Here is an 18,848-nt window from a genome sequence, read left to right on the forward strand (position 1 = left end):
TGGAGTTGTTTGCATGTTTATTGCATCGATAACGTGAAAGCTGAAGGTCAGCCGCCACGACCCGGCGGAAACTTTCAACATTTAGCGGCCGTCGTTAGAGAGGGAAATTGATACGATTTTTATGATTCCAATTCCATTTTCGATTCTGCTTACCGATTCGGTTCTTTAACAATTCCCTTATCGCTTCCCATTTGCAAAAAAAGGACAACAATGAGGCAAATGGCGCTAATATGATAGGTAGGCCTGTGTTGAAAAAAATCGATTTTCCGATTCTAAATTGATTCTCATATTAATTCCTAAAAATCGATTCGTATGTGTAAAGATAGATTTTTTTTTCATCATTACATTACATCTTTTGGTATTTTCTTTGTTTATGCCCAAAAAAGGAATGTTTTGTTGGACATGAGAATAACTTGTGCCATGTTTTTGCCTTTAAATATGTTTAAAGGTATGAAAACATTAGTTTTCAGTTATAATTGTATAAATTGTCTATATTTCATTACTTTATATACTGTCTTGTGGTTACATTTGCATAAAATGCTAAAAACCAAATTCTCAAAAATTAAAAACCGAAATAGACCGAAAATGGAAAGATTTTAACGGAATGTGGGAAAAAATAAAACCGATTTCATACGTACTCTTTTTGCTGCCCTGGATCTGTTTGGTAATTCTGCCCCACAATGTTTCTGAAAGCAGTTCTATCAGCATTCTGGGAGCTGATTGGTCCTTACAGCATCATTAGCTGCCAATACTTGCTGTTGAATCTCAATATAATACTAGTAGTAATATGTTGCATAACTACAGTGATATCATTCATGCAACAGCTCAAAAAACTTACTTTTAATACTTTTAATAACACTAACCCAAATCAATATCGGAATCGAATAAAATCGGATAAAATTTTGATAATCGATTCTGAATCTTAAGAATTGGAATCGAATCGATTCTTGACATTTGAATCGATCCCCAGCCCTAATGATAGGGAGTGTTCATTAGTTAATTAGTTATCTGCAGTATTATTAGCCAAGGTCATGCTAACGTTGCTGATGCTACTGGAAAACGCAACATTCCTTGATCGTTATTGCTGCTGTGTGCGCAAATATTTTTGCATGTTGGTAACTTTTCCTCACTTTGACGAAATATTCTCTTAGCAAGTATTGCAAGTATTGCAAGTTAGCCTGTTGTCCTCTTTTTTACTGAAATATAACCATACTTTTGTACGTCTGCATCGCTTGGGCGCCATGTCTACTATCGACTGCTGGCTTACGCACGTCATGCAACATGCGTGATGACGTCATTCATGCTCACTGGAATCAAAGAGGGAATCGTTTGAAAGATATGCAAAACGATTCCAAGGAATTGAAACACTGGGAACCGGTTGTGAACAAGAACCGTTTCTCGATTCCCATCCTTAGTCGTCGTGCAGTGTGCAGGCGGATCCGTCTCCTACCATGCTGAAGTTGCGCTCCAGAGCCACCCGTACGTTGGTCTCGATGCTGGTGCGTTTCTTCCTGCGCCGGCCGGGCATCCCCTCGATGCCCATCATGGGGGAGGAGAGGGAGGACGGGCTGGGCAGCATGCTGTCCACGGCCATCGTTTCTACCAGAGCAGAGACAAATGTTCGCAGAAAGGATCAAACTTTGCATCCAAATTACATCTCCACTAATTCGCAAAGACAAAATAAATGCTAAAAATGTTTGATTTGGAAAACTTTCTTCCAACTACAGTAATCCCACGTTTTTCGTGGGCGTTATGTTCAAAAAAGAACCTGTGATAAGTGAAATCCACGAAGTAGCAACCTTTTTTTTTTTTTTTTTTACAATTATTATACAAGGCTTCAAATTGCGGAGATCAGAACCGCCCCACTGCGACCCGATTAACTGGATTTGAACGGGAGAAAATGAAAAATTATTATGAAAAAACATACAATAAGTAGATTAAGACAAATTGTGACTGGTGCGTATTTCAACGTTGCATCCTGACTTTACTCCGCTCTGTAGCGTCTTTTTCTTCTAAAGCCCGCAGTGCAGGTGTGTTGTTTCGAGAGAAGAACATAATTATGGGCAGTTGTCGCTCTTTTTTCTTCTGGGCAAAAAGATTCTTATGAACTGACATGCCACCATCGATTATATCTGAGAACTGTAACAATGCAAATCCGTGAAGCAGCGAGATGTGAAAGGTGAACGTTATAGCGAGGGATTACTGTACTTAAAAAAAGGACCTGCATCTCGACTGATGACATGTTTCCTTCTGTATTTCCTTCCTGAGTATTTACCTGTTGGTGCTGAGTGAACCTAGATTCTGATGTGCAACACGTGGTAGATTCAGGCATCGGTTTCATGATCACTTTTTGTAGTGGAGCAGCAGAAGTCGTACTGCTTCAAACCACAGGGACTGACTTCAGAAAGCAGGTTTTGTGTAAACTCCGATTAAGTTAAACCCGAAATTATGGAAAATCTGGGTTTTCCATTCAGGTAGTGAGGTAACTTAAACCCGGGGCCGACGGGTAAAATCAAACCTGCTTCAGCCTTGAGCTACCTGGAGTCTGTTGGTGAAGATGCTGCACTTATGTTAGCAAAGGATCTTAATCTCTAAATTGATTGTGTGGCACTTCCTGAGGATTTTTGTTGGAGGACTGGACGTTACATAACTACATACGTGATTTTATCCATCCATGCATCACAAAAATCACCTACACCGAAGTCAATCTTAGCTATATGGAGAAAAGAATCGTCTTAAATCATTTTTGTGTACGTAACTTGGTCAAAGTTACAGACAAAACGTTCATTATTAATTCAAAAACCCTCCTTCACACACAAATTATCGCACAAAGCTACAGATACACACATATGGTTTTGAGACTCTTTCACGCCTCCAAGAAGCCTCACAGATTCGTCAGTACATGGTGCAAGTATCGAGGGAAATAACGGTTGACTCAGATGAAAGCTCAGATGTCCCACGTTTCCACCAGTCCTTAAATGCACCATGTACGAACAAATCTGTGAGGCTTCTTGGAGAAAAGAGTCTCAAAACCATTTGTGCATATCTGTAGCTTTGTGTGTGTGTGTATCCGGTGATTTGTAGGAGGCTTTTTGAATTCGTAATTATCGTTTTGTAACTTCGTTTTGTAACTGTTTCGTAACTTCGAGCACAAATCGGGATAATACACACACACAAATGTTTTGAGTCAATTTTCTCTCCATGTAGCTATAATACACCTGCACTTGTCACTCATGCAACATTATAACATTCATTACATTTTTAAATGTCGTACTCACTTTTTAATTTGCTAAATCTTTTTGTCAGACAAGAAATGTTTATAGAAACAACTGGATTTTGAGTTTTTAAATACCTGACATGTTTCAGCGATTCCTTTCGCCTTCATCAATCACAAAATGTATCATTTGATGGTAGAAGGAGGCGTGACTCACCTGTCAGATCTGACAGGTGAGTCACGCAGGTATTTAAAAACCTCAAACTTTCTTGTCCGACTACAAGAATTACCGTATTTTTGTGACCCTTAGGCGCATATATACGTCTTATTTGTTTAAAAAAATGTGCCGCGCACCCAATGACGCAATGCGCCCATTGTATTATTGTAAGGCGGACGTAATTGAGGCCACCATGAGAAGTTAAAGGGGGAAGGGGGGGCGCGTGAATTGCCTGTGATTGCCCGGTGACGGGCTCCGTAGCGGGACACCTGGGGCGGACGGGGAGACTCGGGCTCGCTACCGAGAAGGAGACGCGGCTCCCGGGGGATCTGCGCTGCAGAGGCGGGCCCGAAGGCCCGAGGAACCTCCCGACCGACCGGCAGCCGACGCGTCCCCCGCCGGGCGGCCGTGCAGTCGGCCGCTTAGTCGGCGGGCTCCGTCGTTTACTGTTGATGGATTGTAGATGCGTGGACTGACGTGTCTGCTGGGACTGTTGTTCGGGCTTTCGCAAAAGACGGCATTTCCGAGGAGCCGCACGGCAAGGAAAGTGACTCTGACAGCGAGGAAAGTGGGACTGGCACAGCGGATTTAGCGCAGCTGTTTAATGCAGAAACGGAGGATGAAGATTTCCATGGGTTTGATTAATGTTATAACTTAAATAAAATACAATCAAACTAAGTTTTGCTCCCGCTCTATTTTTAAATACGCAAACTTGTATGCTTGTGTGTGTGTTTGTTGTTGTAAGGCGGCGCACCATATGTGTGTGTAGACGGCGCCTTTTTGCGTTTGGTGCGCCGTATGTGTGTTATAAATACAGAAATGACACACAAAAGTGAGGGTGCGCCTTTCCACACGGAGCGCCGTATGGTCGCGGAAATACGATAGCTGCAGCCGAGTTACTTTCACACAGAAACACGACTACAGTAAAAGCTCTTCACGTCTAACTAGGGTTGTTTCTGGCAGCCTGTCTCAATTTTAGTCTTAGTCTAGTCTTTGGGTCGAGCTATCATTTTAGTTTTTAATAGTTTTAGTCACGTTCATTCTCCTTTTAGTCGTGTCAAGTTTCTGTCGACTAAAAGTCTGAGAATTTTAGTCAGAATCGTCCAGGACCATTTTAGTCTAGTTTTAGTCAAAGATTGAATTTAGCCAAACCCATTTTACAATTTAAACAAGATTATCTTATTATTATAATATTATTGTTACCTTATAAACTCAAGAAGACATTCATTCCAGATACAGAAAAGACTCTAATTTGAGTTTACAACATATTTATTTTTCTGCATTTCTCCCCATCTTTTTCCATGACAAATTGGATTTTCTTTTCCACGTCTATGTAGGAAAGTGTATCCAAAGATGGATCTTCTTCTTCTCCCAGCCCCAGAGAAGATCCCCACGTTTCTCTATGTAACTTTGTTTTTAATTGACGTGAAACTGGAGCTCTGCGTTAACGGCATCAGCCTCTAACTCTGCAGCTGCATCTTCTGGATCTGATTCCCCGCTGCAGCGACTGGGATTGAGGACGTGACGTGACGTCACCCAGCAGCAGAACTAAACCAGAGGAAACTACTGAAAACATGGAGATTAAGGATCTTTGGTAGAACATTTCGTCTCGTTTCGGTCAACGAATATGAAGACACATTTTAGCAGAGTTTTTATTTTGTAATCTACATTTTAGTCTTGGTTTTTATTTCTCTAGGATATTGCATTATATATTTAATCATCGTTATCGTCACATCAACAACATTTTCGTTGCGTCTCGTCTCCTTTTCCTCAGGTGATAAAGGTTCGTTGACAACGATATTTAGTCATAATTTTCGTTGACGAAAGCAACTTCACGTCTAACAAAGAGAAGTAGAAGGATTTCTTTTGTCTGGCTGAGTCTGTTGAACCACTGCAGGAACTAAAGTGTTCACCTCAGTAGAGGTTGTACGTGACACTAGGAAGTGTTACCCCCCCCTTCAGCTCACCTGCGTCGCTCAGCCACTTCTCCAGTAGCGGCTTCAGCTTGCACATGTTCTTGAAGCTCAGGTTGAGAGCTTCGAAGCGGGAGATGGTGGTCTGGCTGAAGTCGTTGCCGTAGAGTTTCCCCATGGCCACGCCCACGTCGCCCTGGAGGAGGCAGGTGATCAGGATTACTAACCGCACAGGTGTATCTCCACCTGCACACACTAGCCTCCACTACCCTTCACCTGCGTGAATCCCAGCTTGATGCGTCGCTGCTTGAAGGTGCGGGCGAACTGCTCCAGCTCCTCCAGGTCGCTGGGCTCCTCACCCATGGGTCCCTGGCCGCCGCCCGGGGTCAGGCCAGAGGTCAACGAGGAGGCCATGGCGCTGCTGGAGGCAGAGGAGCCTCTCACAGACGTCACAGCGCCGCTGCTGGCAACCATCGAGCCGCCGCCGCCGACATCAGCGCTCTTCTCCCTCTGCCAAAATACATGTTTGATCTGTTAGTTCCCTATGAAGCTCCCAGACCCCTGAGGTTCATCTGGATCTGGTTTGTTGTTTCCCAAGAACCAGAACCAAGCAAGGTGAGGCAGCGTTCAGTTATTCTGCTCCTCACCGGTGGAACAAACTTCCTGTAGACCTGAGGTCTGCTCCAACTAGGGCTGTTCGATTTTGCCCAAAAATAAAATCTCGATTTTTTTCTCTCAAAATCCGATTTTCGATTACGATTACGATTATTTTGTGAATTGACAAAAGGCAAAGAAATGATTTCAAATATGCAGTTTTTTTATTGAACATTTGCCCCATTGGGCTTTAAGTGCAAACTTTGCTCTTATTAAACCAAAAATGAATGAATAAAGTGCAAAACTCTGTAAAATAAGTTGAAAAAAAGTTTTAAAAAATATAATAAAATATAAAGTTTTATCTTTGAAAAAAAAATCAGCAAATCAGCACTTGCAAACATACAGTAAGTTATATTTCCAATTAAATAAAACAAGACATTTTCTAATTAAACTAAACTGGGTCTTTGCATGCTAAATAATAATCCAACCCATGAAGGAGGTAGAGGTGTGTAATGTCAGTCATTACATTTGCTGTTCACATTTGCAAGTTTTTTGCAAGGAACACGAGCCGGTCTACCGCATCTGGCTTGAGGGATGCCCGGTGGCATGTTACAACGCCCCCTCCTACACTAAAGAGCCTCTCCCATGGGGCACTTGTCGCAGGTATTGAGAGGTATTTCCATCAATCATTAATATGGTATCAATCATTAATATGTGTGCAGACAAGGTAAAAAAGATAAATAAAAAAAGTGAAAAATCGATTTTACGAGTTTCACGTTTTAACATCGTTCAAATTACATAATCGCGATTACGATTTAAAATCGATTAATCGAACAGCCCTAGCTCCAACTGTAGATCCTTTAAATCAGGCCTAAAAACATTACTGTTTACTCAAGCGTACTCTGAAATTAAATACTTACCTGCGGTACTCTACTGCCCTTATTTTTAACAACTCGTGCTTTTTATTATTTTACCTCTTTTCTTAACATTTTATTTCATTTATTTGGTATTTAAGCGTACTCTTAAATGAAATATTTTCTGAAAACTGCGGATGAGATGTGTACCTGCGGTACTCTACTGCCCTAAGTTTTAACAACTCGTGCTTTTTATTATTTTACCTCTTTTCTCATAATTTTATTTCATTTTATTTGTTATTTACTGTCTAATTATGTCTTTCCGCTTTTAATGTTGATGTAAAGCACTTTGAATTACCTCGTGTTGAATTGTGCTACAAATAAACTTGCCTTGCCTAAACTGTGTCAGGGTTCCCACTTGTTCCCTGGAATTATTTTCCAGGACTTTTTAAGCTGAAATATTAATTCAGGGTGCTCCTCTTCCCTGTGGTCTCTGGGAGCATTCACTCTGTTGACTTTTATTGGAAATTAATGAGGTTAATTCTACATGAAAAGTCATTAATCTTTTAACACAGTATTTTACAGAATTCATAAAGTTGTTTTTCACTAACTTTCTATTTTCAGACAATAAAACAAGTATGAGATACTTGATAAAGTGCAGCCCACTGAAGATTACCTGTTACCTGTAATTAGCTCCCCTGTGATGAAATCAGCCAATCCAGTAAAGGACACGCCCACTACAGCTCTCCTCGAGTGATGTTTCATACCATTCATTTCCTTTCCCAGCCGATATTGAGTAAAATTCAGGCTGGTATCGGCGATACCGATTCGATACTGACACATTGTGCCTGATAAATCTAAAAAAATTGGTGTATTTTAGATAGTCTAAGAATACAAGACATCAGAGTCACTTATTAAGCTATTTATTTTAAGCTTAAGTATACTGAGGTAGCAGCTGAGATATTACAACAACAGGAAAAACAGTGTTTGAAAAAAGTGTTTCCATCACTAAAAAAGATCTTAAGTAAAATAATAAAACCATTAAAATAAATAAGATAATAATAACCAAAATAAGAAATACTATAAAAATGAAAATGAAATGAAAATGAAAAAAAGTAGTTCCTACCAGCAGCGTGTCATTTAGACAAAAATAGTTTAGTTACTTTCCACCATATTCCTGATAATGATATACATTACCACAAATGACTGAAGTATCAAAAGTAGCCATATTATTGTTTGAGAATCGATTTTAGAGCGTATAGATCTGGTATCGGAAGTATTGATATGTCAGTATTGATCCGGACATCACTACTCTCCTCTGCCTGTCACTCAACACGGGAGAGGGAGGAGCTTGTGGAGAGAAAAACCTCACATCTAACGACACTCTTCAACTTTCAGCCACTAGTTTTGTCTCTAAGTGTTTTGTCCTTAATGGCGTCTGAAAAGTCTCTAAATCCAGCTATCGTCAACCGGAAGCTCTGGGTCGGAGAACCGCGCTGAGCAGAAGAAGCACAGAAGCGCTTCTCCTCCATGGCGCCTGAATGTTGCCTGATCAGGTGACAACAGATGAACATACAAAGAACTTTTAACCCGTTTACGATCACTAACAAGGCCTGGGGGCGCTTTTCCAGGAAAACGTAACCGTTTCCAGGACATTTGACCTTTTTTTCCCATTTTCCAGGTTTTCCAGGATGCGTGGGAAACCTGTGTGTCATATTCTGACCAAATGAGGCCCAACAATTAAAATAAATCCATAATCCTGGAATTTGTATTGAAGGAAAAACAATACTAAAGTGATTTTAGAGGAAACGAGATCTGGAAGGTGGCGATCAGACGAAGCAAACAAGGTTGTCTTTTTCAACAAAGGTCACATGAAGGTCTTTCATGTGACCCTCCCAATCTGAGCCACAAATATAACTGCTGAGGACAGAAGATCCAAACCTCATCGGACCAGAACCATTATGATTGTTGACACTTTTTGCTATAAATTTCACCTTTTTGATGTATTTATAACACCTAAAGTCTGAAAAAAAAAATCAAAAAAAGCTCAAAGTTCCAGTTTTAACTTGATTTACGGGAAGAAAATCGTCTCATGTTGAGGTAAATAGCCCTACCACTCTTTCTTTTTCCTCTTGTAAATGTAAAACACGCAAAAAGAGGTTGTACCTGTGCTTGGAGTCCGATACGAGGCGGGCTGGTCAGCAGTCCCCCTGCGCTCTGCTGAGGTAGCTGGATCAGATTTGGTGTCGAGAGCAAACCTGACCAAGGAAAAGCAAATTAAAAACAACAGCAACAACAACTGCACATTGAGGTTCTGAAACCGCATTTACAAAGCAACACTTTTATATCTCTGCAGAGACGACACAACAAATGTTGGGACATCAGAGCTTCTACCGGTTTGTAACATGGCCATTCCTTCTCACGAGACTTAAAAGACATTTTAGCATTTGACAGCTCAGCACGATGAAGCATTTCAGTCGTTATTTAGTCCTTGAAGCGAGCCTTAACCAACGGTACAGGAGCGTTTTCTGCTGGGGACAAGTGAGGACTGCAGGGAGGCCAGTAGTAAATGGACGTCTGTGGAAATACTGTGGTCGTAAAGGCAGCTTTTAAAATCTCTGGGTATCTTTTCTGTATTAACGCTGCCCATTTCCTCAAAGAGAGGCCGGCGGTATTAACTCAGCAGACCACACTACGACTGACCCAGACGCCTCCGAGCCCAGAGACATCAGCGTCACATCTGGACAAGGTTAAATTAATCCCTTCCTCTTTTGATTGCATCAGCTATTGATAAATGATGGTTGTTATTCAGATTCAGACGACTTTATTGATCCCTTTGGGAGGTTCCCTCGGGGAAATTGACATCTCCATCTCACTCACTCAGCACCGTCATATACAAATAAAACACCCCAAAAACCAAACACCCATATAAAGATAAAAAGATTAAAAAAATAAAATAAAATCAAATTACAATTAAAAATAAAAGATAAAAATCTAAACAAAAGTAGAAATAAAAAATAAAGTAAAAACAAAAACAGAAATAAAAAAATAAAATTGAAATAAAGTTAAAAATAGAAATAGATAAATTAATTAATTAAAATAAAAATTAAAAATAAAGATAAAAATAAAAACAAAAGTAGAAATTAAAAATAAAATGAATAAATAAATAAATTAAAAATAGAAATAAAAAAATAAAAAAATAAAATAAAAATAAAAAGTGCAGTGCCAACTGATGGCGGGCTGCTCACCCTGCTGGGGCTGCTGGGCCTGTGCTGGCTGAGGCAGGAGGAACTGGGCGGGAGACTGGAGGTGATGACCCGGCATCAGAACCAGCTGCTGGAGCTGCAGCAGCTGCTGGATATCCTGCAACAACGACAAACTTCAGCACAGAGAATGCTACCTTTGAAATTATGTGAATGATTAAAACGTGCAGAAAAGTGAGGACCTGTGCGGTAAGCTGGATCGGCTGCGACAGCGTCAGCTGTGGCGCCTGCTCCTGCTTGACCGGCTGCTGCTGCTGCTGGGATTGTGATGCATTCTGCTGCTGCTGCTGCTGCTGGTTGGCCTGCTGCTGCGCCGCGGCGTGGGCCGCGTGGACGGCGTGGGCGGCATTGGACTGCTGGACGGCCGCCGCCAGGAGCTGAGCCTGGGCCTGTTGGAGCAGCAGCTGCTGCTGGGCCGGGAGGAGAGCGGCGAGCTGGTAGAGACGGATGAGACCGAGGCGTAAGCGGGCATAGAGGAGGGCGGCAGGCGACAACCGAATGGCAGAAGGGCGAGGAGGAGACATGAGCGGGGCGAGCGGAGAGGATGAGAGAAGAGAGAAGTGTCAGCCGAGCTTCGCGGAGCAGAGGAGTTGGTGAAACTGCAGACGGTCGCGGCAGCCAGAGCAGGACAAGCGAGAAAAACCACCCACTTGACGTGAAGAACATACAGATCAGACAACTCACTCCGGAGCTAATGATGTACTCTGCTCAACTCAACTCAACTCAACTTCATTGTATTTTCCCCCAGAGGGGAAATTCGCTTTACAGGGGGGGGGGGGGGGGGGTAAGACCAAGAAACATAAAAGGCACAAAAACACAGAGCACATTCACACAGCTAGGACACAGGACACAAAGTACACACAAATACCATGGGGGGGGGTGACTGAGGATGTAGTGTGGAGAGTGGGGAGTGGAGTTCACAGCTGTTCATTTATTGAGTTTTAAATTAAGTTGGGTGATGGCGTGAGTTATAAAATAATTTTTCAGTCTGTTTGATTTGGTCCTGGGCAATCTGAAGACGTTCAGTTACGCAAATGTTTCCCTTTTCTGTGAGGCACATTTCAATCCACGCCCAGTTATTTCTGTTCTGTTCAAGCCTGACTACACACTCAACTCTGGAGTTTGACCCGAGGCGTCTCTTCATGATGCACCTGCAGGCCTTCAACTTTATTCACAACATCATTGTCATTGTCATTAACCTTTATTATTATTATAATATGTATTTATCGTTTCTTCTTCCCAATCTGTTCCTCTTTCTCGTCCTCTCAACCCCTACTGTCTTTCCACAGTCACCTGGCGCTCGCTCAGTATCGTATTGAAGAGAAGTCTTGTGCATTCTGTCCTTTTCCTTATTTTCTAATTGGCTCTGCATTAATTAACTGTTACAAGCTGAACTGGATCCTTGAAGTGACTCAACCCAACTAGTTCTGCTGTGAAAACTCGTTGATTGGAGGCGTTATTAGTATTTCTAGTCTGCCTCTGCCTGTGATTGGTTCGGTACGTTCTGTACCGGTGGAAATGGCTATGAATAAGACGGGTAACAGGCCCATTTCATGCTTAATTAACTGAATTAAGCCTAATGTTCCTTAAATTTAGTCAAAATTGTCTTATTTTAAGCAACAAAATCGTTTCCAATGGGGGAAGAAAAATTTTCCAGAATTCTTTTGTCATTGCATAAAGTCTGCCTCGCCCCGTTGTGATTGGTTAGGTACATTCTGTACTGGTGGTAATGGTTATGAATAAGACGGGTAACAGGCCCATTTCACGCACTGCAAAAAAAGCCCCTCTCGGATTAAGCCTAATGTTCCTTAAATCTAGTCGAAGTTTTCTTATTTTAAGCAACAAAATCTTTGCAAATGGGACAAGAAAAACTTAAAACAGTCATAAATAGTCCTCTGGTCTTCTTGAAACAAGGCTTTTTTTTTTACTTTCCAGGATCATGAGTTTTTGCAGAGGGGTTTTTACGAAGGGCATGAGTTTGGAGCTGCCAAAGGTCAGAAAATGTGTGTTTTTTGTGATTATTACTTTTTAAACAATCAGCATTTTTGCATGTTTTTGCATGTTCTCACCCCTGCCAGCTGACTGCCAGCGAGCATCAGCTGCGTGTGATGGTGTTGCTGCTGCTGCTGCTGCTGCTGCTGCTGCTGCTGCTGCTGCTGCTGCTGCTGCTGCTGCTGCTGCTGCTGCTGCTGCTGCTGCTGGGAGGGAGGAGGAGGAGGAGGCGGAGGCGGCGCAGGAGGAGCGGCGTTGGTGTGCGTCATCTCTGAGTTATCTTTGCTCTTTCCCTGAAAGTCAAGACAAATTCATCTTGGGACTTGTATCACCGTAATTTAATGAGCTGTCTCCGCGTCGCGCTCGTAGCTCAGAGCCGGAGTCTGCAGCGGCTGTCGTCCGTCACCGATAACCGGACCGGCGTTCATGTTTTCCGTTGCTCCACCTCCGTCCGAGGGTTTTATAACCTCACGGTCAGAGTCAGAACATCACTGACAGAGAGTCAATGTCAGACCTGATGGGGAGCCTGCAGAACCCCTTCCTGCGATTTCAATCTTTACATTCACAGACAGCTTAATGCACCAAACTTCCAAAAATGTCGCCATTTTTATACATGAAAATGAAGATGCTTTATCACACTTCAGAAGTTCTTTAAGATCCACTCTGACCTACTTTCACCAAGGAACAGGTTTCCCGAAATGCTGCAGCTGTTTTACAGACTAAAACGTTTGCACAGGGATGGGCCGCTCTTTACGACTCCTCCAGAAGGCCTGACCTCTGACCCGCAGCCGTCGTTACCTGCTAACATCCCTGTCATTACCCATCCATCACGGCTGCAGAGGGCTGTTTACGTCTGCCGATCACTGTCACCGCAGGCACATGCCTTTTTCTTTTTCTCAGTAAAGGAGGCGTGGACTGTGTGATTGAAGCTCGGATGCAGCAAATAAAACGCTATTAGTCCTTGAACATGTAGAGTTGACAAAGTGTTGTAAAGTAGGAAACTTCTGTGAAAGTGAAAAGCAAAAACACGGCTCACCTTGCTGCCGGCCGGCGTGGGCGAGAGGCTGTAGGGACTGGTTTTCATTGTCTGGACCTGCAGAGAGTTTAAAGTAAAAATGAAACTAAATCGCACAAATTTAAAGGATCAACATGTGATGACAGAGTCAGATTAAGCAGAAGCCTGTGACTAAAACAGGTCTTCCATGAATCAGAGTAAACGTCCAAGTCTGCAGAGCTTTTCAGACGAACTGATGGCACTAACAGGTAATATTTACTTAACTATATCTTTAGCCAGGAGTTAAAACAACCCCACGTCTAATATTGGATGTACGGGACCAATATGATGTGAATCAAAGTGGCGTTGGGTCAAACGGGGGTGATTTTAATGTTGTACGTGTACAAAAACTCCAGAAAAGGGCTGTTTGTACGGGACATGGTCGCTAACATGGAGGTTTGGTGTTCTGGACGGTGTTTTTGTTCACAAAGACAAGAGGAAACTGTTCATCTGTGTTCAATTTGAGCCCTTTTCACAACCCAACCTTTAAGGAAACAAACGTCACACAGAGATGAGCGGCTCCAGCTTGATTAGGTTTTACGTGTTTGCAAAGAAAAAGTCAAATAAATCCACGTTGAAATTCACAGTACCCCTCACTTTATCTGAAATAATCTAAAAACTAAGGAAAAGTCTCAAACTTATTTCATGTCTCTTCAATCCATCCAAAAGCCGGAGATTTAGTGCCTTGGATTGTCCATGGTTGCCTTTAATCGATCATGTATACTTGTGAGGACCTGCTAATTGACAACCATTCAGATTTGGAGGATGGAGAGTTGAGCTGAGTTTATAGTATGCTGTCATAAAAATGTAATCATTGTTTTTAGGAAATGCAGCGCTCTGTAATTGTTTTGATTGGTGGCTTTGGAGGCTCACCTGCCCTGGAATATATTTCTGCTGGTTATTTTTGGTTGTTTTGGTATTTTTCAGCATCTGTTAGGGTAGGAGTAACTATTGCAACAAACTGTGAAGGAGCATCACAGCAACTGCTGTTGTCAAACACGGCGGTGGGAGTATGATAATTAGGGCTGGATCCCATGAACCTCTTGGTAAACCTTTATTTCTACTAACCTGCTCATCTGGGCTGTTTCTGTCAGAGTCTGGAAGACAGGGGTACATAGAAACGCTTTATTAGACATTAATGTACTTGTATGAATGTTGCACAACTACAATCGCAACAAAGATCTTTGCTCTCAGAAATAAATTCATTTATTTTAATGTCTGCTTGAGGAAAGACATCCGGGAAACACTTCATGAAAATGTTTGTATAAAAGCACCTGAACTGTCCCCGGGGTAGGCAGCTGCAGGCTTCTCCTCCCCTGATGCTTTGGACATCTTGATATCTGAAGGAAACACAAACACACACACAAACTATTCAATAATCACAATTGACTATAGATCAGACAGTAAATGTAAAAAAATAAATGTTGAAAAGTCATTCAGGGTTACTGGGGAAGTGACGTTTGGACGTCAGATGAAAAAGAAGAAGAGAAAAAGGTCATAAGTTACTCCCATAAGCCCTGTTTCTGTGTCATCATGCAGAAACGGAGGTGTGTAACAAACAGGGACGAGTCAAAGCTACCTGAATCCTGAATTATCGCTGCGGAGCGTGTGTGCAGTTTCACTGTCGGGCAGGTCAAAATCAATGTCAGGGTGCAGAGTTCGGAGAAAGTGTGTGGTAATATCTCTAAGAAATACCTGCGTGTGGGCGTGCAGATGCTGTGCATGAAAGAGGATGATGCATATGTCATTTTAATGGGATACTTTTTCCATTTTCATTAAATATAATGTGATAAAATGAAAGACAAACTTTACATCCAAGCAGTTAAACTGATTCAGAAATGAGTATGTGAACTTTATTGAGTCCGAAGCTGGAAGAAGGATTAAAGATCAACCTTGCGACCTAACAACCCTCACTGTTCTGTCCGTGTTCACGTCTGGGACTGAAGCAGTAATTGGTCCAGGAGGAACCACGTCTGAGAACTGCTTACCCGGCACCAGACATTAGTCAGGATGAAGCGCCTCCTCCTCACCAGCTTCACCACTTCTGCTCCAAACTTCTTCTGCTTCTGAAGCTCATTTCCATCTCACTCGCAGGACTTTATTGCAATAAACGGCGGATTTGGCGCGTGGCGCCACCTCAACCGGAGGGGATTACTGCACACATTCTGTCTTTGGTGCGAGGTTCACGTGTCTTACAGGAGAGCAGATGAGTGAAAATAATCAGACACCTCATAAACCCTCCATCCCGCTGCCATGTAAAGAAACATGCAGAGTGAATGTTTCTGCATGGTATAATGTGGAACATGTCACAGCAGAGGCGAATAGCAAAAGGAGGAAATGATATGTAAAGCGTGTGTCTGTGTGCGTGGTAATCCCATCATCGGGGTCAGAGAGAGGTTCAAGGTGTGTGGAGACGAGAGGGAAGGCTAGGAGGGAGGTGGTGTCAGCTCAGCAATGAGCAGCACAAAGAAAATAGGCATATAAAGAGATCTATAGGTAAAGATAGAAAGATCAGAACTGAGAAAAAGGAAAGAGATAACAGATTTAAAATGATAAAAAGAGGTAGAATATTTAAAATGGACACAGTTTACACGTCTCTTCCACACGTAGAGTTAGTAGAAGTTTAAAGCATATATCTTTATGTGCTGAATGTGACGGTTTCAGGTTAAAGAGGCTGCAGTTACACCCTTGAACCAGGTGGTGGCAGCACTGTCCCAGACAAGTCTCAAGCTGCACGTAAAAGCGTCTTCTATAATAGAAGAAAGGATGAATAAATGTGAAGTCTCCGTAAACATAAACACCCCCTCAAATCTGAGACGAAGCTGGAATTAAAATACTTCAAATGAAACAAATATTTTATATATTAAGCTTCAGATTTGAGCCGATAGATTCCATCAAAAACTATTTCACAGCCTTTTTTTTTTTTTTACTTCTGGCGTTACCATGACGACTATGTTCATTATTGTTGTCAAGTACCTCTAGTGTTGGTGCAGGTATCACAGAAATTACACAAAAAAAAAAAAACCTTCAGCAACACACGATTTGGAGATTAAATCAGCCAAACTTGGGGGTTAAATGCATCGTTCTCTTTTTAAAACACACTTTACTATTTCAGGCTCCTTCATCCTTTCGAGAGGAACCCAATATATTCCTTTTATCATCCTCCCCCCCTTCATAATGCCTTAACTGCCCTGAACCCCTCTGGCCATGGGGGCTTTTAAGCGCCGCCCCCTCCGCCCGGCTCCTGTGTGCCAGCAGAACCTCCCACATGCCCCCCATGCCCCCCCAGCACACATCACTGGACAGGTTGGCTTTATTCTGCAGCTTCACACTCAAATATTGTCCCGTTTCATAAAGTTGCCCGACTGGTTGCCACGGACCCCCCCGATGGAGCCGAGAGGGTGCGTGAGGCCACCGGCAGGTGATGTATCTGTCTTGTGGCGCTGACGTGGGGGTGTGTGGTGGCCGGAGGGGTCCTACCCCCCCTCGCTGCTGCCCACCCACCCCGCCCTGGTCACGCCTGTCAGGGGCCGCTGACAGACGGCGCGTGGGTGACCGGGTGTGTGTGTGTGTGGGGGGGGGGTTGTGCTGTGTGGCGCGTGGATGTCAAAGGTCAGGCACATGGCCTCACACACACACACACACACACACACACACACACACACACACACACACACACACACACACACACACACACACACACACACACACACAGCCTGCGTTCTCCACCTGTCACAAACACCCCCAGCACCGACGAGCAAATCTGCCACGGTGACTAAAGTATGCAAAGATTGTTTAGATTTTAACTTTAAGAAATATCTTCTCTCTGTTTTTTCTCCCTTTTATCTGTTAATTTGTTTTGGACACAAAAATAAAAACAATTTAAATCTATGAAATCCAACGATGTTTCCCAAAAATTTTTTGCTTCCATCGGGGCTCATCTGGTTAAGTAAAGGTTGAATTAAAAAAAAAAGAAGAAGAAAAACATAAAACTGACGATAAAAACAAAACTGAAAGACAAAATACATTTTTTTTTCTTCTTGGAATTTATTTTTAAGCAAAAAAATAAAATGGATAAACTGCAAATTTGAGATGAAAAAAAAGTCTTGTGACTAGAAAGGCTTCAATTGTTTCCCATATTTGTTTATTGATCCGTGTGACTTCTGTGTTTGCTGATAAAACCTTCGGCCCTTTAAAGCGTGAAAATAATAAGAATGATAATTAAAAAATTTAAACAACAAAAACGGGTCACCAGACACAATTCAGGGTTGCGAATAAAAAATTAAAAACCTATTAAAAATCTCTTGACTCCACTAGTTATAAATAATTTTAAAATAAATCTGTGGCTCTAAAATGTAAATAAATAAAGGAATAAAACCCCTCTGACACGTTCTTTGTCTCCGCCCCCCAGCACACCTGGCCCCACCTCCTCACACTGAGGTATTTCAGCTGTAAATGTTTAAATCAACAAATATAAGACCCTTTAAAATATGACTTACGAGTAAAATATATTTATTTATTAGATTATGCTAAATCTTGTTCCTAATGCTTACTTAAAAAAAACATTTATAATGATCACAACGGATGATTTTCATGCACTGAACACAGAAAAACACCAAAGGCTTGTAGGTTGTTCTATAGTGGAAGACTGGACAAATGGGAACGGTTGTATCAGGAAGGGCATTAGAGGCAGGACTGAGACCGGATCAATACGTGGAGAAGCCTGGATCTGTGAAGCTCCGGACATGACGATGTGAAAACAGCCGGCTCGGCTGGGCATGAATACGCTGGGCTTTGACCCCAAAAAGCCCTCCTCTATAGAATATTTCTCATGAAAGAGGGACTCTGATTAAAATGATTTTCCTTTCAGGTGACTCCTTTCTTTCCGAGGGAAGGTGACGAGTAAGGTAACATGTTGAGGTTCGGTCATCATCTAAGAAAAGAGAGATTTTCACATTTTCCTCCCTTTAATTGCAGCCACAGAGATGTTTGCAGCGTGGAAGAGCCGAGAGGCTCTGGACATGTGGACATGTGTTGATATCTCCTGCAGGTATCTATGCAGGTCCTGCATGGATACAGTAATACACAGGTTCTAAACTGGTCTGGCTTTGGGACCCATGAAAAACTTAATAATGAAAACTTAAACAATGAAAAGTTTAAACCTCAAATTGTACAGAACTGATGCAAAATAAATAAGTGCATTAACTGAAAAGTAGTTCCAAAAAAGCTTAGAAATATTTAGCTTTAGCTGACAACCCATTGATTGAATATATAGTATAACAAGCAGTGCACTGGTAAAGCTATTCAATGACCGAATCAAGACATAAAGCTGACGTAGTAACCAAAACATCCTTATTAACAGATTCAGTTGGTGTTGTCCTGCAAAATACGTAGCTTTACCTGAGAGCTTTCCCTTTACGTGCAGAAAAGGCCCGCGACCCACTAAAGACAAGTCCACGACCCACCAGTTGAGAATCACTGCAGTAATACACTAATATATGTGTATATTACTATACATATGTATATTATGTGTACCCTTCTGACATCACCGCCCGTCCCGGACCGTCGTCCTCGTTGCGAGTAGGGTTGCCAACTCCCTGTAAAATAAATAAGGGACACCTCATCTGCCTTCACCCTTCCTGGCGTGGTGATTTTTTTTGCCCCATTTTTTTTTTTAACTATTTGACTCGAACCTGAATTGAATTAGATGCATATTTTTGAATGCCATGAACACATGGAAAACAAAT

General features: G+C 42.1%; 1 protein-coding gene across 1 annotated transcript in view; it reads right to left on the reverse strand.

The window, feature by feature from the left end:
* The window catches only part of pou2f2a (POU class 2 homeobox 2a), a 78,408-nt gene that overhangs the window by 8,563 nt on the left and 50,997 nt on the right, over positions 1–18,848 (reverse strand). Inside the window, exons 2-12 of the mRNA XM_061742119.1 lie at positions 14,376–14,441; positions 14,170–14,198; positions 13,084–13,140; positions 12,290–12,340; positions 12,125–12,184; positions 10,238–10,489; positions 10,041–10,155; positions 8,959–9,050; positions 5,621–5,854; positions 5,399–5,540; positions 1,451–1,599 (exon numbers count right to left, since the gene is read on the reverse strand). Of these exons, the coding sequence (XP_061598103.1) occupies positions 1,451–1,599; positions 5,399–5,540; positions 5,621–5,854; positions 8,959–9,050; positions 10,041–10,155; positions 10,238–10,489; positions 12,125–12,184; positions 12,290–12,340; positions 13,084–13,140; positions 14,170–14,198; positions 14,376–14,441 (1,247 nt within the window). The remainder of the gene's footprint in view (positions 1–1,450; positions 1,600–5,398; positions 5,541–5,620; positions 5,855–8,958; positions 9,051–10,040; positions 10,156–10,237; positions 10,490–12,124; positions 12,185–12,289; positions 12,341–13,083; positions 13,141–14,169; positions 14,199–14,375; positions 14,442–18,848) is intronic.

This window comes from Cololabis saira, chromosome 15 (genome assembly GCF_033807715.1).
Source record: "Cololabis saira isolate AMF1-May2022 chromosome 15, fColSai1.1, whole genome shotgun sequence".
Classification (NCBI taxonomy): domain Eukaryota; kingdom Metazoa; phylum Chordata; class Actinopteri; order Beloniformes; family Belonidae; genus Cololabis; species Cololabis saira.